Here is a 21,394-nt window from a genome sequence, read left to right on the forward strand (position 1 = left end):
TGATAAACAAAGAACGAGACGACTAAAGATGCATCAATAGTTTAGATGGGAAATTCTTGTCACATAGCTCCCCTAAGGCTGCCCTTCACCGACACCAGCCTTCTTGAATCTGATGTGATACATCCCTATTTATATCCCTGTCACTCAGAAGAAAAGACATACTTGAACTTTTTTGCCTGGGGGACCACATTCTCCTGAATGGTGATATGGATATCCTCCTCTTCGATAACACTATTGAAGTTACAGTGAAGAGACTCCATCTTGAAACAACTAACCCTTAGGCCATTGCCTTCCAAAGCCACTCGCCACTTTTCTTTCATAGTATAATGATTATTCTAACCAGTTATAGTGTGTTTATTCATATAGTTTACTTTGATAACAATCTTGGGACAACATGTTTACTATTGTTTAGCTCACGTGTTTAATTCGCCGCTAAGGTAGGCTATGTTGTTTCTCTTTGTTTCTTTAGCTCGATCACCCACTCCCACCATCAGTCCCGACCCAATAAAATTACCGGAATACCCTCTTCCATCTCAGTTTAAAAAAAACTAAACTAAAAGTCACATTAATAAATGCTAAATCAAGACTAAAAAGGTATTGTGTGAGCAAACATGATGATGGCAGCCACATAACATAATTTGATTTTAGCAAATTACATGACTCTAAAATCAAGAAGCAAACAAAACACAACGTGGGTTCTGTTTTCAGGGAAATCTTTACATTTTGATTTTGAAACGTGACGTAGGGTCACGGGGGGTCTGGCGGCAGACTCCAAATAACCAAAATAAAATAAATAATAGGGGTTTTCACATTCGTTTGTTTAAGCAGCATTTATAGCCGCCACACCTCTTTCTTACACAAATACAAATCTATCTCCTTTACCTGGACTTGTAACCAAAAGGGTATTTGAAGAAACGTGGATCGGCTCACTGGTAGACGATCAACTTTCCTCGGGTATGAGTATGCTATTTCACCGATGGTTCTCCGGAGTATGAGTTCTTCCACCTACAAAACGAGCAGCACCGTGAACTTACCCCTCAGAAAGGGACAGAGGGGTCCTCTTTGGGGTAACCCTCCGGTGTGAGAATAAGAGATTGTAGGAGAAGATAATAATAATCTGAGAGTGAGTAAGGAATTGGAATGTATTTTCTTGCTTACCTCCCCTTGTGGAGGTGGTGTGGTATTTATAGTGTTAGGGTTTCCAATGATTGGGCTCAGATCCCATTAGGGCCTTTTTGGCCTCCTCCTATTGCTTTGCGCCACGTGTCCTTAGGACACCTGGTGCTTTTTCATTGATTATTCTCTGACCCAGGCATTTTACCTGACCCATGTGCAATCACGTGGTAGCACATGGGTTTTGCTGAGTTGTCCACCTTTCATTGGCAGCTGTCAACATCAGCATATTCTTATTCCTTAAAGGATACCTTCTGGAAGGTTTGCTGACGAGCACAATCAAGGTTGTCCTTATCCTGATTTGGATAAGGACGAGGTTGATTATGTGCACGTGTGATATGCGCCTATCCTGAGGATGCGCGAAGTCTTCTCTTTATTCTCACGCGCAGATGTTTCATGCGCAGATGTGATATGCGCAAGCATATGTAATATGCGCCACGCGCAGATGTGATATGCGTGAGCATGCGATATGCGCCATGCGCAGATGCGCCACGCGCAGATGTGATATGCGTGAGCATATATGGTGCGCGAGCATGTGATACGCGTGAGCATATGTGATGCGTGAGCATATATGATATGCGCCGTGCGCATAGGTTTTGGCTTTGTGCCTTCATGATATCTTGATTTCAAGCCTCTTGTCTATATCTTGTGGATTGACCCGCCCCGCTCGATGTTAAGGCGGGTACATACCTCTTCAAGCCCCCCCAGTCTAATGTGTGTCTTGTCTCGCGAGAGCGAGGTAAGATAGATATTAGACTTAATAGTTCTCTTTTAATAGGGTTTTGTCTTTTCCTTTTTATTTCTCATCGTTGCGCGAAATTCTATCCTTGTGGTTGAAATGAATCGTCCATGTACGTGGTTGGTTGGTGCTGACATGCGTCAGAGATGGAGACGTGTCAGACTTTTCGTGTGCTCGAGGTGCTACAGTTGCCTTTCATGTCCCCTCACACAGTGTCAGGAACACGTGTCGCGCTCGCGTTGGCCTGCACCTGCGAGTGGGGGCGCGTGAACTCTGATCAGTACCTGTTTCGTTCCCTTTATGTCCCCTCACACAGTGTCAGGAACACGTGTCGCGCTCGCGTTGGCCTGCACCTGCGAGTGGGGGCGCGTGAACTCTGACCAGTACCTGTTTCTCTCTCTCCTGGGCCTATAAAAGCAAGCCTTTTGAGTTGTTATTCTTCATCTTCATTGTTATTTCAGAGCTTTCCTTTCCATTTTTATTCCGATTTCCGTTCTTGAAGTAACCTCTGTTTGATTTTACAGTTGTATGTCTGATAACCCAGACACCACAATCTCCCCAAGCAGACGCCGTGTAAAATCATTAGTCATGTCCACTTTGAAGAAGACCGGCAAGGGAAAACGGGCTGCTGAGGCCTCGTCGGAGGAGGTGGGGAAGGGCAAGACAGTAAAGAGGTGGGATGAGATTCCCTGTAAATTGAGACAGTCTGATTTTGACAGTCTCATCGCCTCTCAGGGTTTTCTCCCTGAGTATGGCTGTATGCTTCCGGCGGCCGGGCAAACGGCGGCAGATCCGCCCACCGGCTATATCTCCTTATATTGCCATTTTTTCACTCACTGCAACCTTCGTCTCCCGATGACGAGGTTTATGGGTGCGCTGCTTAAATTTCATGGGATTCACATATCCCAAGTCCATCCTTTTGGAGCGCGAGGAGCCAACCCCTCGGCGCTCTCAATTTTTTTGTAAGCCAAAAATCCAAGATTCTTGGTTCTCATTCGTTCCTCGCAGTCAGAAGGTCAAGTGCTGCACTGTTTCCTTCAAGAGCCTTCATGACTGGTCTGAGAAATTTTTCTATATTAAGGCTGGTGTGATTCCCATCCGCATGACCATGCGCGCGATCACTTCTGCGCCCGCGGATGTGAATGTTCTTAAGAACCCAACTGGCGCATGGGTTAATAAGTTGACTGCTGAACCATCCCCCGCCAAGAATATTTGCGAGGAGGCGCTGGTGGGGGTTGGCATGAGCAGGAGGTGGGCCGACAGCGCGACTGAGCCTGTTATCCAAGTTGACGGATTATGTGAGTTATTAGCTCATTGCATGATTTCTGCGCGAATATAATTCGTTTTGCTGATATCATTTGTCTTGTTTTATGCAGTAAGCAAGGAGTACGTCCACGCCGCCTATGATGAGCATATGGAGGGTGGCTCTGTCGCGCTGGGCGCTGGGGAAGTTGGCTTCCCCGATCGCTTCGCTGATATGTTCATCCCTGTTGATTTGGGATTTTGCTTTGACAGCGATGCGCCTGGTAGGCCTTTGTACTTATGCTTATGCCTTTAGAATACCAAATTTGGTTAACATTTCTGTTGCACGTATTGTAGATGCGCTTGAGAACTATGAGCTGGAGCTCGCGGAAGAAGAGGTGGAGGAGGAAGCTGAGGTGCCACAACTCAAGCGTAAGGCTAAAGGGAAAACTGGATCAGGGGCCAGTAAAAAACAGAAGAAAGATGATGCCCCTGTTGCTCAGGATCCTCCTGCTCAAGCGAAGGGACTTGAGAAAACCAAGGGGTTTACCTCCAAGTTTTCCTTGTCTTCTTTGCCTCTAGGTGTGGGCAGTTCTCCTGTCCACACGAGGTATGGTGCCGCCACCTCCTCTCTTCGCGCGGCGGAAAAGGCAAGCGGCGCTGCGCCTGCTGTTTCCTCTTCAACAGGTATACTTTGTTTATACTTTATGGTTTTATGAGCGTGATTCCGATAGAGTTATTAATGAATCTTTGCTCACTCAAATGTTTGTAGAGCCGGCGACCTTGGTGGATCAACCTCAGGCGCAACAAGGTACCGAGGCTGCGCCGAAGGTTGCTTTGAAGTCCCCTGTTTTGCCCTCAAAAAGGGGGAAAATGGACTTCATGGCGATGTTTAACTCGCGAACGGCGGTGCGCCAAGGTATATATTGCACTTTTATTTTCTGACTTTTTTCTTTTTAGATCAAGTCTTGAATCATTTCTCTTTGTTGGTTTTTTCATAGGCATTATAGCTGGCACACAAGCTGCTGGCGGCACTGCTGGCGCCGGCGCCAGCGCCGTTGGTTCTGCTCCTGCTCCTGCAAGCACTGAATCTCCCCTCATTAGGATTACTAAGGAGCAGGAGGCTGTTTTACGCGCTGATCTCGCGGCGTCGAGACCTCCCTCACCTCCTCCTGCGCGCAGCCCTCCTCGCGAGACTGGTTTTGATTTTTCCAGGTCGCAGGAGAAAAGGCCTGTTACAGAGGAAGATGAGGAGGCCCATTTTGAAGACTTCGATGGCGGCCGCGCAAGCCCTAATCTCGTGGCGCAGTCTTCTCATGGGGCTGGCGCTGACTTTTCTACTTGCTCCCCGCAGGTATAAGTTCGTTTTGCTCCGCTGCGCGGACTTCCATATTAGTGTTTAGATGACTAGAACGTTGCTTTGTGTTTGCAGGAAGCCGATCACATATACCGCCCGAGATGGAATATTACTGATGATAGCTCATTTCAGTCCATGGGGGTGTGTGAAGACTTCTGGGCTCACTCTGTGCCTCCAGCTGAAAGGAGGTTTCAGGAGGAGCGCGCCCGCGTGGACTTGCTCAACGACCATCTTTTCGCTGGGTCAGCGTTCTTTGCTGCCTCCCAAGAGCTTCGCTATGATTATGTAAAGGTGCGTGATGCTCTTGCGGAGGCCAAGCAAGAGGCTAAGGTATCTGCTTGGAATCTTTCTGACGCTCGAGAGAGAGCTGAGAAACTCCAAGCAGAACTCAGCGAGAACCGAGCAAGTGCCAACGCTGCCTTCGTGAAGCGCGGGCATGAGCTGCAGGCTGCGCGGGAGAAGCTGCAGGCAGCAGAGGCGGACGCGGCCAAGTATGCGCGGCGAGTGCGCGACTTGGAGCTGGATGCAGAGGCGCGTGACCAAGCACTTGTGCAGTCTATCACTGACAAATCTTCATTAGAGAGTGAGGTTGCGCGCCTGAAGAAGGAGCTTGAGGCCGCGCGGGCAGAGAAGAATGAAGCCCTGGCGACGGCAGCGTCTAGCCAAGAAGCGCTCGATGCTGCGCGAGCGGAAAAGAAAGAGGCCTTGGCGGCAGCAGCGTCCGACAGAGAGGAGCTGAAACAAACCAAGGAAACTGTTGAGTTGTTAAACTCTCAGATTCCTGCTCTTGAGACGTCTGTTTCTTCCCTCGCGCAGGATCGCCAATGGCTAGTCTCACAGGGTATGACTCGTTGCGCTTATGCGATGAAATACTCAGACGAGTTTCAGACCCTTGTGATGGATTGCAACGCTGCCTCGCGCTTGGTGGGTCGAGCTGAAGGGTTTAAGGATGGCTATGAATATAGCATGCTGAAGAAGAACCCATCCGACTACCCTTATCAGCTCGACGTTGTCTGCGCGGACATGGCCGAGGTGGGGGAGAAGTATTTGAATACTCCCATTCCCATCCTTGAGCAGGTATTTTAACCTTAATGAGTTTACCTTGACTTATTTTCCTAGTCTTTTTGTACTCACACTTTTCCTTATGCTTTGCAGATAGCCTTGCTTGCTGATCAGCCCGATCTCGGCGCTCTAAAGAAATTACTTGACGAGTGTGAAGGGGCTGGTGGCGGCGATGATGGCGCGGGCAATGCTGCCTCTGCTAGCGGCTCTGGCGTGGCCAAAGGACCCGCTCCTGACACTATTGTGATAGAAGACGACTCCATTCAAGACGAACAGCTTGACTATGGCAAGTTTGGAGATGACGAGGAGCGGGCTGCGCCAGATGCTGAGGGAGGTAATGATGAGGGCGATGAAGAGGCTGACGTCGACATAGAGACTTGAGAAGCCCTTCATGTTTTTTTTTTTTTTTATTTGCAGTTTGTATCTCATCATTTTGTAAATTTGTAACCTTCTATGTTTTGGAATGAAATTTTGTTTTTCCCTTATTCGCATCTTGCGCATTCCCCATTCATCTCTTTATATTGCATGTTTGCTTGTTGAATATAAGATATGCTTGCACGTTGAAATAAGAACAAGGTTGTAAGGAAATTATTTTACTTAATCCTTGTCATATTTTAAGTGATTTTGCAATATCCTGACTATGTTGACACGTGTCTTGGCGTTTCATTATTCCTCTTTTGCGCGACGTTATCGCGCATTTATTATAGGGAATTATGAGTTTTTTAGCCTTTACGTGTCAGTATGTGTTACTCTGATATCCATTACAATTCCATGCGCGACCTCGACCTGAGACCTTAACAACTATGTTTTGGCATGTGCTTTGCCTTAGTTGTGCTTAGGTATTTTTATGGTCTAGCTGCGCAGCATGTAGGATGGATCTTGTGAGTGATTTGAGCTAAGGCTCGTATTATTGGGCTAAGGCCCTGAGCTAAGGCTCATATTATTGGGCTAAGGCCCTGACGTTTTAGAGTTAAAACTCGTTAACGCGTTTGAGCTTGAAGCTCGCGCATATATGTTTTACTTCGTTTTATTTTTATTTTGATGTCAATACAATGTTGTCATATTGCTCAAAATTAATAAAGGGAAGTGTGAAACATGTATGCAAAAGGTAATAGAACACACATTAAGAGAAGATAGCGCGTATCATTATTCATAATGGCTTAAAAAGCCTTTATTACAAACTTGACAATTTTTACATGAAACATTTTCTAAGCTGTGCTGCGTTCCATGCGCGCGGGATCTTCTTTCCATTCAAATCTTTTAAAGCGTATGCGCCTTTTCCCAATTCTTCCGAGACTTGATAAGGTCCCTCCCAATTGGGGGACATCTTTCCCGGGGGTATCGCGCGGCTAGCTTCATTGTTTCGAAGGACAAAATCATTCTTCTTGAAGTGGCATTCTTTCACGCGTTGATTGTAATATTTTTCTAGTTTTTTCTTGTATTTGGCTTCACTGATGATAGCCGCTTCTCTGCGCCCTTCAAGTAAGTTGAGATCCAACCTTCTTTCGCGCTCGTTATCAATCTTACTCATCATGAGCACTCTATGGGATGGGCATCCAATTTCTGCTGGAATCATAGCCTCCGTTCCATAGGTTAGGCTGAACGGGGATTCGCCATTGCTGGTTTTGCTTAATGTCCTGTGCGCCCACAGGACATTAGGTAGCTCCTCGACCCATGAATGGGATTCTCCCTCCAACCTTTTCTTCAGCCCATTTAGCAAGCTTTGGTTCGCGCGCTCCACTTGGCCATTCCCCTGAGGGTGGTATACTGAAGTGAAGATTTGGTTGATGCGCAATTCCTTGAGCCAGCTGGATATCTTCCTGTCGGTGAATTGTTTGCCATTGTCGCTCACAATTTCCATGGGCAGGCCAAAACGGCATATGATGTGGCTCCAAATAAATTGCTTCATCGCCTCGGCTGTGATTTTTGCTAGTGGCTTGGCTTCAACCCATTTTGTGAAATAGTCTACTGCCACTACCAAAAATTTTACTCGCCCTTGCGCTTGCGGTAGGGGACCCACAATATCGATTGCCCATTTGTGGAAAGGCCATGCGGAGGTCACCGGAATCAAGTTGTTCTTTGGCCGCATGGTGTTTGGCGCATAGCTCTGACACGCTTTGCATTTTTGAATCTCTTTTAACGCGTCCAAGTACATGCCTGGCCAATAGTAACCTGCGCTCATTGCCTTGGCAACCACCATGCGCGGGCCAGCATGTATTCCACAGATTCCTTCGTGTATCTCTCTGATCACATAGCTTGCTTCCTCAGCATCTAGGCATTTCATGAGCGGTCCAAGATAAGAGCGTCGATATAATGTACCATCAAGCAGTTCATAGTTCTGCGACTTGTGTCTTATCTTCCTCGCCTGTGCGCGATCGTCCGGTACCTTTCCCTCCTTCAAGAATTCCATTATTGGAGTTATCCATGATGAAGGGGTTGTATGAATTACAAGGACAGACTTCGCTCCCACCGACGGGTTGCTCATTACTTCTACCCTGACATCTTTGCCAAAGTGATCGAAGCTGGTTGATGCCATCTTACTCAGCGCGTCAGCAGACTTGTTTTCACTGCGCGGAATATGTATGATTCTGAAGAAGTCAAATTGCTCGATGAGCTTTTTCGCCTGCTCTAGATACAGAGGCATGGTATTCTCCTTGGCATCATAAAGGCCATTGACCTGTGCTGCCACCAAGTATGAATCAACATGGGCCTCTAGCTTTTTAACTCCGAACTTGTGCGCGATGCGCAGACCAGCCAGCAGGGCTTCATACTCAGCTTCATTGTTGGTGCTCTTGAAATCCAACCTGATTGCGCAAGTATACTCATGACTTTCTGGATCCACCAGCTTGAGGCCTGCGCCGGACCCTTCATTGTTTGAAGCTCCATCAGTGAATAATCTCCAAACATTTTCTTCATTATTGGCTCGCGGAGGGTCTACCTCGCGCTGAGCCTCTTCAATTTTTCCTTCAGGGATTTCTGCGATGAAATCAGCTAAGACTTGTCCCTTTATTGCTGGACGGGGCTTATACGCGATCGTGTGCTCTCCTAATTTCAGCGCCCATTTTGTCAGCCTTCCTGAGAGCGCGGGACGCCGCAAGACTTGCTGGATGTTATAACCAGTCAGAACTTCAATAGGATGACCATTGAAATATCTATGAAGCTTGCGCGACGCGTGTGTTAGTGACAAAACTAACTTTTCCATGATGGAGTAGCGCGTCTCAGGATCTGTCAGCACCCGACTCACATAATAGATTGGTGTTTGGATTCCCTTGCGATCCACCAACAACACTGCGCCGATGGCGCGCTCTCCTGCTGACAGGTACAATGTTAGAGTTTCGCCAGGAAGTGGAGCTGTGAGCGCAGGCAGATTTATCAGACATTCTTTTATCTCACTGAAAGCTTGCTCGGCCTCAGGCGTCCACTTGAATTGGCTTTTCTTTAGGCAATTTCTCAATGTGTTAACGAATGGGGTAGATTTGCTTGCATGGTTCGCTAGGAACCTGTTGATTGATACCAATCTACCATTCAACTTTTGAACTTCTTTTATGGTGGATGGTGAGGGCATGTCAAGGATAGCCTCCACCTTCTCTGGGTTCACCTTGAAACCATCCTTGGTGACCATTACACCGAGAAATTTCCCTTCTTCTACGCCAAATGTGCATTTGCTCGGGTTGAGCTTCATGTTTACTTCCTTTAGGCGCCAAAGGGTTTCTTCGATGTCTTTGAGCATTTGTTTTTCCTCCCTGCTTTTGATCACCAAATCATCCACGTAGACTTCTAGGTTTCTTCCAATTTGCTGGTTGAAAACCGCGTCCATGAGTCTTTGGTAGGTGGCTCCCGCATTCTTCAAACCAAAGGGCATTTTTGTGTAACAAAAAACACCCTTGTCGGTTCTGAAGGCAGTCTTGTCCTTGTCTTGTGGTGCCATATGAATTTGGTGATAGCCCTTATAGGCATCCAGAAAACATTTGAGCTTAAATGGCGCCACGGAGTCCACCTTCGCGTCAATGTTTGGGAGGGGGTAACAATCTTTTGGACATGCTTTGTTGAGGTCTTTGAAGTCAATGCACATCCTCCATGACCCGTTGCTCTTCTTTACCATCACAGGATTGGCTACCCATGTCTGGTATCATATTGGGCGGATGATGTTTGCGCGCAGTAGATCCTCTACTTGCTCATTCATGGCCTTTGCCTTCTCATCCCCCATGATTCTCTTCTTTTGAGCAATTGGCTCTACGGACTTGAACGTGTTGAAAGAATGTTGCGCCAGGTCTCGCGGAACCCTAGTCATATCGGAATGTTTCCACGCGAAGACCGACATATACGTTGTGAGCAATCTTTTCATTCTCAACCTTGTGTCGTCTGATATCGTAGCTCCAATTGTGATTGTTTGCTCTGGGAATTTTGGGTTGAGAATCCATTCCTCTGGCGCGTTGTTTGCCATTGGAAGTTTCATTCTCCCTTCCCGCGGAATACTTGTCACTGCGCACAAATGATCTCGGTATACAAATGTTACACCTGTTGGTGTTGGGAACCCCAACGCGCCGTGCGCTGGCGACGGTATGGCATTGAATTGGGCAATCGTTCCTCTACCCAAGATCATATTGTGGCATGAAGTGGTGGGCAAGACCAAGAAGTTGACAATTTCAGCTCGCTTGTGTTTCTCATCCCCCATAGTTAGTTCAAATTGTATCTGACCTAAGGGGTGAATGATTTCATTTGAAACACCCGAGATTGGTGCATTCACAATTTCGAGCCTTGCTTGGTCTGCTGGATCCAACTTCCTAAAACATTGCTCATACATGATGTCTGATTCACTGCCAGTGTCCACCAGGACTTTTGACACTTCATAATGAGCAATGTGTGTAGTGATGACTAGAGGACTGCTGATAGAAGGGCCTCCCCTGATTCTTGGGAAGATTACTTGTTGCTCGCGCCAATCTCCTTGGACTTGCGCGCTTCTCTTTCTCGATCTTTGCCCTTGCCTTCCTCCCTCGGCTACACAGATTCTTTTGAACTTTTTACTGGCTGAGGCTCCATCTGGTTGTTCATTCTCTGGTCTTGGGTTTTTCACCAGGTGAGCCAACTTGCCTGATTTCACATTTCTTTCAATCGCATCCTTCAAATGGTGGCATGCATCGGTGTTGTGCCCTGTGGACTTGTGAAACTCACAATACTTGCCACTGTTTGGTGGTCCCTTATAGTGTAGTGGCTTGGGGCTTTTAAACTGGACATTATCTGTGCTTAACACTTGTGAAGGCGTTTTAGTGAGGGGTGTCCATATTCTTGGTAGAGGTCTGTTAGGCTCTCTGCCCCCTCCCTCTTGTCACCCTCTCCGCGATTACGACTGTCTTTTTGGGGCTGGGGTGAGCTTGGTTGCGCTTGCTTTTCTGCGGGAGAAAAACTGGTTTGTTGCAACCTGGACCATACAGAGTTTTGTTTGCCCCTCCTTTCGTTGTTGATCGGTGCTTCTGCTTGGTTCCCTCTTTCTCTTGCTCTATCTTGGGCAATTTGTTTTTCATTTCGCGCGAAAACTCGCGATGCTTCCATTAGCTTGGCCCAAGTGGTTGGCATGCCATCTCTGCTCACGAGAGCTCTGCGGAGTTGATCACTGCGCGCACCTTGTATAAAGGCCACGCGCAAGAGTTGCTCAGTGATACCTCCAATTGCAAGGGATTCCTGATTGAAACGAGTTATGTAGTCTTCAATCGTTTCATCATTCCTGCGCACGCAGTGCATGATGTCATCAGGGTCGCGCGTGTGTCTGCGCTGCTGTACGAAGTGAGCTTGGAACTTCTCCAATAGCTCTTCGAACCCATCGATTTGCCCAGTCGGCAAGCTTTCGAACCAGACACGCGCCGCGCCCGTGAGGCAGCGAGCAAACATGTGACACCATGTTGGCATCGTCCAACTTTCTAGGTTTCCAGTGTTATAAAAACCTTGTAAGAAATCGTCTGGATCTGTTGTGCCATCGTACTTGCCCAACCCACTTGGCATCTTGGTTTTGTGTTGAATGGGAGCCTTCGCGATGCGCTCAGTGAATTTTGAATGCTTCACCAAGATGGCTGGCCTGTACGGTGTGGTTACGTCCACTTGCCCTCTCGCTGGTGGGCTGTACGGTGTGTACAGATCCAGATCGGCTTTGGCTCCAGGCGCCATGTTCATGTGCGCGCGGAGCTGTGAGCCTCCTGCATGAGTATCTCGCGTCTTCCTCATGCTGTGCACTTCTTCATCACTAAAATCAGCGTGTTCAGTGTGAACAGAGTGACCATCTTCCGGCGCGCGCGCCCTTTTTGTTGTTCCTTGAATGGTTTGCTTATCAAACGCGAGCCTTTGTGTTAGGTCGGCTAACTTTTTGTGTTTGACCAGCTCGTTGTATTTGTCCATTAAACGCCGTTGTTAGTTTATGAGCCATTCTTTAGGGTCATTTGTTTCATCTTCTGGACCCATTGGTCCTTTTTGTTTCGCGCCGGTCAAATTTTGGAACGTGAGATCGTCTGGAGGAGTTTCAGTCTGGCTATGAGGAGTTGTGATGAAGGGATGGTTATTGGTGGTGCGCGCAGAATCACGCGGCACCCTCAGAAACTGCTGTCCCTCATTAACATCCTCACGCTCAATATCCTCCAGAACTTGATCGCTGTTTCGAACACCAAAAACCATGATGAAGTTTTTCAGAGAGAACTGATGAGATTTTGTTGCCGTTGTAACAGGTGATGGCGCCAATGAAGAAACGTGGATCGGCTCACTGGTAGACGATCAACTTTCCTCGGGTATGAGTATGCTATTTCACCGATGGTTCTCCGGAGTATGAGTTCTTCCCCCTACAAAACGAGCAGCACCGTGAACTTACCCCTCAGAAAGGGACAGAGGGGTCCTCTTTGGGGTAACCCTCCGGTGTGAGAATAAGAGATTGTAGGAGAAGATAATAATAATCTGAGAGTGAGTAAGGAATTGGAATGTATTTTCTTGCTTACCTCCCCTTGTGGAGGTGGTGTGGTATTTATAGTGTTAGGGTTTCCAATGATTGGGCTCAGATCCCATTAGGGCCTTTTTGGCCTCCTCCTATTGCTTTGCGCCACGTGTCCTTAGGACACCTGGTGCTTTTTCAATGATTATTCTCTGACCCAGGCATTTTACCTGACCCATGTGCAATCACGTGGTAGCACATGGGTTTTGCTGAGTTGTCCACCTTTCATTGGCAGCTGTCAACATCAGCATATTCTTATTCCTTAAAGGATACCTTCTGGAAGGTTTGCTGACGAGCACAATCAAGGTTGTCCTTATCCTGATTTGGATAAGGATGAGGTTGATTATGTGCACGTGTGATATGCTCCTATCCTGAGGATGCGCGAAGTCTTCTCTTTATTCTCACGCGCAGATGTTTCATGCGCAGATGTGATATGCGCAAGCATATGTAATATGCGCCACGCGCAGATGTGATATGCGTGAGCATATATGATGCGTGAGCATGCGATATGCGCCACGCGCAGATGCGCCACGCGCGGATGTGATATGCGTGAGCATATATGGTGCGCGAGCATGTGATACGCGTGAGCATATGTGATGCGTGAGCATATATGATATGCGCCGTGCGCATAGGTTTTGGCTTTGTGCCTTCATGATATCTTGATTTCAAGCCTCTTGTCTATATCTTGTGGGTTGACCCGCCCCGCTCGATGTTAAGGCGGGTACATACCTCTTCAGTATTGTTCTAATCCTTCTTTGGCTTTAATCTTTCTTGCTTTTCAAATCTTTTTCTGGTGGTTAAAATGATGTAACAATGAGCATGTAATTCTTGTTTCTTATGATGCTGCATGTGCTTATATCGGTGTATGTGGACCTTGTCGAAAATTTGTTCTACAGGGTTTTTTTTAATGTTATTGGTATTCCAATGTGTAATGTTTATTAATTTATCAGGGGAAATTGTAATAAAAGACAAGAAGAAGTGAAGTATGTTCTTGTGACTGGAGGTGTTGTTAGTGGACTTGGAAAAGGAGTGACTGCTAGCAGTATTGGTCTTCTTCTTCAGGCTTGCGGTCTTCGTGTCACTTCAATCAAAATCGGTTTGTGTTTCTTATTAAATTTTCAGCAAGTTAGTTTGAACAGATATTACAAATCAAAGGTTTAAGATTTGAGAAGATAGGGATAGAGAAATCGAATCAATCATCATGGGACGGATAGAATAAAAAGCTCTCATTGTTTTTTCCACAATGTATAGATGGATGATTTAGATTAATGGCATCATTTTGTCTTGGTATCTAGCCATCCACTTCCGGTCAAAAAAAATAAAAAATCTAGTCATTATTATTTATTTTGTAGTTTGATTAATATCAAAGAAATGGTCTTTATACGTTTGTATTATAATATATAGATTCTTGATTTGTTCAAAAAGTGTTTTTGTTTCTTTCTTGTTTTGAATCAATATTGACCCGATCATGAATTTTGATTTTGATTTTGATTGGTTTATTTCTCAAGGCTGCATGTGAACTAGGAGGGTTTGATTTCAGTTTTCTTGATCGTCCTTTTCGGTTTGTAGGTCAAAGTTGTTTGTTTGTCCTTTTTTCCTCCATGCAGATCCATATCTAAATAAAGATGCAGGAACAATGTCTCCTTTTGAGCACGGAGAAGTTTTTGTGTTGGATGATGGGGGAGAGGTAAGTAACAACATCTCAAAATTTGTATAATAATTAGTTTTACTTCAAAATGGTTGGTTATAAGTTAGTTACAGAATAATTAACTTGATACTTTGTTTAAAGGTGGATTTGGATCTTGGAAACTATGAACGGTTTCTAGATGTTAAGTTAACACGCGATAATAATATCACCACGGGAAAGATTTATGAGGTAACTTTACTTGAACCTTAACGCTTAACACACTTTTTGCTACAACTTTTATTTATTTATTTTTTAAATTTTGGATGCAGTCTGTCATTAACAAGGAGAGGAGAGGGGATTATCTTGGAAAAACTGTTGAGGTAGAACCACTTATTATTTTAAAAAGCTTTTAAAAGAAGATTGAAAGCATTAATGGGCCAGCCCGACCTGGCCCGGCCCAAACAAGATCTATCTGACAAATCGCTTTGGTTCAGGTTGTTCCTCACATCACAGATGCAATTCAAGATTGGATTGAACGGGTAGCTGCTATACCAGTAGATGGAAAAGACGGGCCACCTGATGTTTGTGTCATTGAATTAGGCGGTACTATAGGTACAGAACAGCCCATACAGTGTTCATATTATATGATTTATTATTTGGGCCTTTTGGGCTTACAAATCGCCTTTTTCATGCAGGGGATATTGAATCTATGCCATTTATCGAGGCTCTTGGTCAATTCTCGTACCGTGTCGGTAAGTTTTCGGTTTATTGTCAGTTGTTTTGATTATTTTAATTGTTGTGCTGTTGAATTGAAGAAATGAATGATGCATATTTTAGGGGCTGGAAACTTTTGTTTAATACATGTTAGTCTTGTGCCGGTTTTGCATGTTGTCGGTGAACAAGTGAGTTTACATTAGATGCCCGTGTTTAAAAGAAAATGAATATTTTGTATAATATTAATTTTGTTTTTTTTTGTTTGTTTGTTCAGAAAACAAAACCAACCCAACATAGTGTTCGGGGATTAAGAAGCTTGGGATTGACACCCAACATATTAGCGTGTCGCAGCACAACGGTTTAAATCAATTCTCTTTTGCTTTTCTGATAAGTCAAGGTGGCAATTTTGACCCGTCTACTTGTAAACAGGTCGATTTGGGTTATGCTTTTAAACTGATAAATAAAAACAAATAAGAAGGAAACAAGCAAATGGGTCGAAAGTTTAAACTTTTTTTAGAATGATATAATATTTCTAATCATTTTCAATAATAAAAAATGTCAACCCGACCAAACCACCCATGTTTCCACATCTACCGATAAAAATATGACACTGTTGCTTACTCGTTAGCACTAAATATGTAGGAATTAGAAGTGAACGTGAAGGAGAAACTTTCAAGATTTTGTCATGTTCCGGTAACATAATAAATATAAAATATTGTATAAATTTGTTAATATACATACGTGTTTTTTTATATTTACTGATAAATGACTCTTTTCTTATATTTAGAAGGAGAACATAGTTACTCTATACGATGTTTCAAATATATGGCATGTACCTCTGCTCTTACGTGTATGTAAAACCAGCATGCTTTTGACATTTAAACTTGCTTATTTGTCATTGAATATAAAGGTTTTACTATGTGTTACTTTTTTTTCTTTAGGACCAAAAAGCTAACGAGGCAGTATTGAAGGTGCTGGATCTTCCATGGTGTGTCCTCTTAACCTGCTATCTTAATAATCAGTTTAATCTGTTCGTTATTCAATTAATTATAATTCCTCAAAACATTCATTCTGATTTTTTAATATCACTAGTGTCACATCTAACCCTATGTTGGGAGAATGGACAGCGCGGGCTAAACTTTGTGACATGCTGAATGAGCCGGTAATTACATTGTATTACAATATGGCTTATGCTTTTTATTTAATATAAATTTTTATATTTATATTTATATTCATATTCATGCAGGTTAGAGTTGCCATGGTCGGGAAGTACACAGGGCTTTCAGATTCTTACCTTTCTGTACTAAAGGTGATGCTTTATTCATTTAATCTTTTGTATACAAATCAAAATATGTTCTCTTAAATCTCAATATTTAAAGTATTTTATTTGTTTCATTTTTCAGGCTTTGTTGCATGCTTCTGTTGCTTGCAGAAGAAAATTAGTCATCAATTGGGTGTCTGCTAGTGATCTTGAAGATGCAACCGCCATAGAAGTTATTATCTAACTCCATCTGTTGTTCATTACACATATATTACTAATATTTTTATTAATTATGGTGAACTTTTTGTTACAGAATCCTGATGTTAACAAAGCTGCATGGGATTCTTTAAAGGTTTGTTTCATCCTCTGATTAATGTTAGTTATAGAGGTGGCAAATTTTGCGGGTCAAAGGAGTTGGTCAGAGAGTCAACATTCAGGTTTGGGTTTGGTTGACCGTGATCAGAGAGTCAAATATGATTAAAAAGTTATATATATATTAAGTTATATATTATCTCAGTAGTAATCATTTTTTGAATAAAATGATTTTTGCATCATAAAGATACTTTTTGTTGACTTTTGACCCGTTCAAAGAGAACATAGCGCAAATGACACTCGATTTATAAGCATCTGGGTCAAAATTGCCACCTTTAGTCGAAGTCAACACCGTTTGAGTGATCTTTCTAACCAAAAGTCGTACAGTCAGCAGATGCTGTTCTGGTTCCAGGTGGTTTTGGTGATCGGGGTGTCGAAGGCAAAATCATTGCAGCAAAATATGCACGTGAAAATAACATCCCGTATCTCGGGATTTGTTTAGGAATGCAAACGGCTGTAATCGAGTATGCAAGATCCATTCTTGGTCTTAAAGATGCAAACAGCACCGAATTCGACCCAAACACTAAAAATCCATGTGTCATATTCATGCCCGAGGTTTGTGTTGTTCATAGTTTCAAACTTTCAAAATCTTTTGCCGTTATCTCACACGTCACGCTGTACTGTTTTAATTCCCAATAGGGTTCAAAAACTCATATGGGTGGTACTATGAGGCTTGGATCAAGAAGAACATATTTTCAAGTCACAGATTCTAAAGCTTCGCAACTGTAAGCATATTATCATGCAAAGAGCATTGCTACTTTTTTTCAGGATATTGGTTCTTGTTGTAATATGGGTTTTGTTGGATTTTTTGAGGTATGGTAATCAAAGGTTTATTGATGAGAGACATCGACATCGATACGAGGTGAATCCCAACATGGTGTTACATCTAGGAAACGCCGGTCTGAGTTTTACAGGCAAAGATGAAAGCAGTCAGCGTATGCAGGTTGGTTATATGGTTTTCTTATGAAAGACTAATTTTATATTTATTATATTTCTGGTGGTTTTAACTTTTTAAGTTTGATTTTGTCTCTTTAAATCTGCAGATTATTGAACTCAGTCAACATCCTTATTTTGTGGGCGTTCAGTTTCATCCCGAGTTCAAGTCTAGACCAGGAAAACCTTCTGCACTTTTCTTAGGTACTAACCCCCCACACCCACCCCAACCATGAAACTGTTTATAGTGTTAGGATCAAATACACATCACTTTTTCATGTAAATGATACGAAGTGAAGAAAGGTCCCACAGTGGCAATTCCATAATCACTCTGAATAGAGTAATTATGCTACAAAAAAAAATACAATTATTATTTTCTATTAATAATAATTACGCTACTTGTAAATTGTAGCTTAAGCGTAATTGTTAGTGCTCTAGCTCATTTTGTTGTAGAGTAATAATATCCTTAATTAATGAATATTTCATAAACTAAATTATAAATTGTTTATTGGATTACATCGAAACAGAAGGCAAGCGGGCAACAAGCTGCGCCGCTACCCCCTTTTTGAATCGCAAAACCCAATCTTTTAATGAATTAATTTGAGTAATAATAATTACTGTACTTGTATTTTATTGTACTGTTGTAGTACTAAATTTGCCACCGTTTGTTTCACTCCATTTCGTACAGTTCACGCACTATTTCTTATTTGTACGCTATCCGACCCTAAATATGTAACGGCTGGTTTTATGTTACAATGATGACAGGGCTGATAGCAGCAGCTAGCGGGCAGTTAGACGTGATGTTAAAGAAAAGTAGTGGCACAAAGGCGAATGGGATTACCAATGTGGTGATGTTAGCTGGATCGCCACATAGGTTTGGTAACGGGGCCAATGGCATCCATACCAACGGAAAAAGCAATGGTTTGCATGTTTGAGTCAAGAATCTAATGATGGTGATGTCATGTGGGTCAGGTTTTTGTTTTGTTTTGTTTTGTTTCGGTTTTCAAGTTGGGATTTTGTATAGGTTTGTTGGAATGGTGCTGGGTCCGGTCTTTTTAAAAAACATGGAACAGCCTTTGGGTTAGGTGCAGAAGTTTAGTACTTGATGAGGTTTAGTGTAACAACCCTAAAACTGAAGGGCATGCTAAAGAGAACCTTAATGGATATGGACCATCTTGAGTGTTTGTTTATCTTCCCAAACAACACATATATTACATCCATGTTTTACATGTCTTAAATGTAAGAGACATGCTATTTGAACACCCACCCATATTCACACCCTATCTACGCCGTGTATAGGTCTATTCACGGCGTATGGAATTCACATGTTCCGACATTCTCTGGTAACATAGGAGCTTGCGACAGGAGTGCGTCGCATATAGACCTATACGCGGCGTATAGACCCTCAGAATATAATTTGGGTGTTTCGCTCATTGTTTGGAGTAATGGGTTTGATAAGCAACATATAGGCTTATATGCTTCTTTTGGGTTGAGGGCATATGTAGCGTAGCGTCTAGGTCTTTATTTTTTTTAATGTTTGTGTATTACATGTGTTTAATAAACTATATTTTTTTCATGGAAGTGTTGAAAATAAACCTTCTGAAAAAATACTCTAACTGAAGAGTTCAAGATGTTAAAAATAAAAATTCTATGTAACATGATCTTTTTGTCTGTCTTCATCGTACTTGTTTGGTTACCAATAGAGTTGGAGAGGTTAGAGGTTCTCTTGACACTAATTAGATTCTTCACTTTCTTTCTCTAGTTTCGTCCTCTATTATCTTTTTGGTACCAAATTGAATATTTCTTTGGTTTGGATTTTGTAACTTGTCATTATGGTCACAAAAAGGGCGTTGACCTTTCATGTGTGTTAATATCATCGAAGAATAGAGTAATGACTAAATATAAATACGGAGTTGGGATTATGAGTGCAAGAGTTCACTCTATAGTTTAGATTTAGAGCAACAAAAAGTAAACACTTATGAAATGATGACCCAACACCTTAATCAAGCTCACTATACATAAAAGTTGTCTCTTTATGATTTTGTAGTTCTCCAATGACAGTAAAATTATCTTTCAATTCCTTACTGAAGTGTGATGAGAGGACAAGTATTCATCCAAAGGAACCATTACACGAACTCTATTTTGTAACCAAATCACGCATTTTTCAAAGCATTACTATTCCTGAGTGCAGGTTTGGTCATCAAGTCGGATGAGCAAGATATGCAGAAGATGGGGGGGCTTGCCTCATCATTTCCTTTTACCTATGCCATGATGCTCATAAGTAGCTTATCTCTAATTGGATTTTCTTTTCCAACTGGATTTATTCCAAAGATGTGATCTTAGAGCCCGCTTACACCAAGTATACCTATAATGCAAGAAGACACGTTGATCATGAGCGCCCTTATAACTTACATGCGACCACTTTATATGCAAGTAATTTTAAAAAAATGGTCGTTATGGTCAACAGAAACTAATGACGGTGATGATTAGAACGACAAAATTCTAACCGAGCGTAGAGATCTTCTAACCTAGTTAACATAAATGGACAATTGCATATTTCACCCTTCCTAACTTGTTAAATGCGTACTTACCCAATCCAAGTATTCAATCGCATATTTTACCCATTCTCAATAAAAGTATATCTATTGACAAGATTGCCCCTTAAATTAAAACATATGCAGCTATTGATTGAAGGAAACCACCATCGGAGATAACCACAGTTCTCGCACCTCTCCTTGTGACCATAACACTTCCATGACAGTCGAGTTATTCAACAGGATTTCGTCGGGACCATCAGAATTTCAGAACCAGAATAGCCGGATTTCGTCGGCGTTCGTCCGCTCTCTCTCTCTATCGCAACGGAGTTGTTCAACCGAATTTCCTATATTACGGTCACCGTCGTTTGGAGTTTATGATACGATCTATTATATTAATTAAACTTTAATATATTATTTAAGTTTATCTATTATTTATTTTCCTTATTATACTCTCTTTTCCTATTTTATGTCTTGATTTTCTATATATTGCTATCTTTGTTTGAGAAAAGAATAAGAAAAATAATTAGAAAATTTCTCTTAAATCGGTTTCTTTTTTTCTCTCTTGTTCTCAGAGCCTAACCCACTCTACGAATCTATCGGAAGATCTCGAATCGGTCTCTATCAATTTAATTGATACGATCTATTATATTAATTAAACTTTAATACATTATTTAAGTTTACCTATTGTTTAGTTTCCTTATTATACTCTAATTATGTTTCCTTTTGTTTGTTTTTTCCTATTTTATGTCTGGATTTTCTATATATTGCTATCTTTTTTGAGAAAAGAATAAGAAAAATAATTAAAAAATTTGTCTTAATTCGGTTTCTCTTTTTCTTTCTTGTTTTTGGAGCCTAACCTACTCTACGGATCTGTCGGGAGATTGACCATCTCGAATCGGTCTCTATCAATTTGGTGCTTTCATCAATCGTTCTCATGCTTCCTTCGTCGCTGAAGACCTGATCATGGTCATGGTCGACAAAATCGATCGGCTATTGATCCAACAAGAATCAACCATTGCCCAACAAGCTTCCCTAGCCAAGTTCAACTTAGCAAAGACGAAGCAAAACCTTTCTTTTCTTATGATTAGAGGGAAGGATCACTCCAAAAAGCAAGCTTTCTTTATATACGATAAATAAATTTGAAGTTCTTTCCTCGGTCTTCATTAAGTGAAAGACTCCCTAATAACCACCATGAATCAAATCACCACTAATCTTACCGCCTCACTCACCAATATATTCGGCACTTACTCGATGATAACCAAACCAAAACTAGCACTTACACCCCTAATCCCGACACCGCCACCACCGCCTATAACCGCTTTTACCGCCGCACCAACCCCGAAGCTTAATCAGTATCTTATGGCTATATATCCTAACTACTCACCGCAAGCCGACCCCAAAATAGATGTT

The 21,394-nt window shown here is 42.8% G+C and overlaps 1 protein-coding gene across 1 annotated transcript; it reads left to right on the plus strand.

The window, feature by feature from the left end:
• Positions 1-13,511: 13,511 nt before the first annotated feature.
• Positions 13,512-18,533, plus strand: LOC143617272 (uncharacterized). Its single transcript, XM_077089888.1, has 20 exons — positions 13,512-13,636; positions 14,148-14,227; positions 14,330-14,416; positions 14,497-14,547; positions 14,662-14,779; positions 14,863-14,919; positions 15,005-15,069; positions 15,156-15,239; positions 15,524-15,574; positions 15,669-15,731; positions 15,823-15,869; positions 15,974-16,043; positions 16,128-16,190; positions 16,285-16,374; positions 16,456-16,494; positions 16,842-17,069; positions 17,154-17,239; positions 17,328-17,457; positions 17,558-17,651; positions 18,213-18,533. The coding sequence occupies exons 2-20, from the start codon at positions 14,177-14,179 to the stop codon at positions 18,380-18,382; spliced, it is 1,644 nt and encodes a 547-aa protein (XP_076946003.1). The 5' UTR covers positions 13,512-13,636; positions 14,148-14,176; the 3' UTR covers positions 18,383-18,533.
• The last annotated feature ends 2,861 nt before the right edge of the window (positions 18,534-21,394 follow it).

Source organism: Bidens hawaiensis, unplaced genomic scaffold, assembly GCF_021521415.1.
Source record: "Bidens hawaiensis isolate Kalapana, Puna unplaced genomic scaffold, B.hawaiensis_p1.1 tig00053419_1, whole genome shotgun sequence".
Taxonomy (NCBI): Eukaryota; Viridiplantae; Streptophyta; class Magnoliopsida; order Asterales; family Asteraceae; genus Bidens; species Bidens hawaiensis.

What these genes read in the sequence shown, in the direction of transcription:
- LOC143617272 (XM_077089888.1), top strand. Translation starts at nt 14,177, where the DNA reads ATGTCTCCTTTTGAGCACGGAGAAGTTTTTGTGTTGGATGATGGGGGA. An exon ending in CCACGGGAAAGATTTATGAG is followed by an intron (nt 14,417 to 14,496) that starts GTAACTTTACTT and finishes TTTTGGATGCAG; the next exon opens with TCTGTCATTAACAAGGAGAG. An exon ending in CTGCATGGGATTCTTTAAAG is followed by an intron (nt 16,495 to 16,841) that starts GTTTGTTTCATC and finishes AAAGTCGTACAG; the next exon opens with TCAGCAGATGCTGTTCTGGT.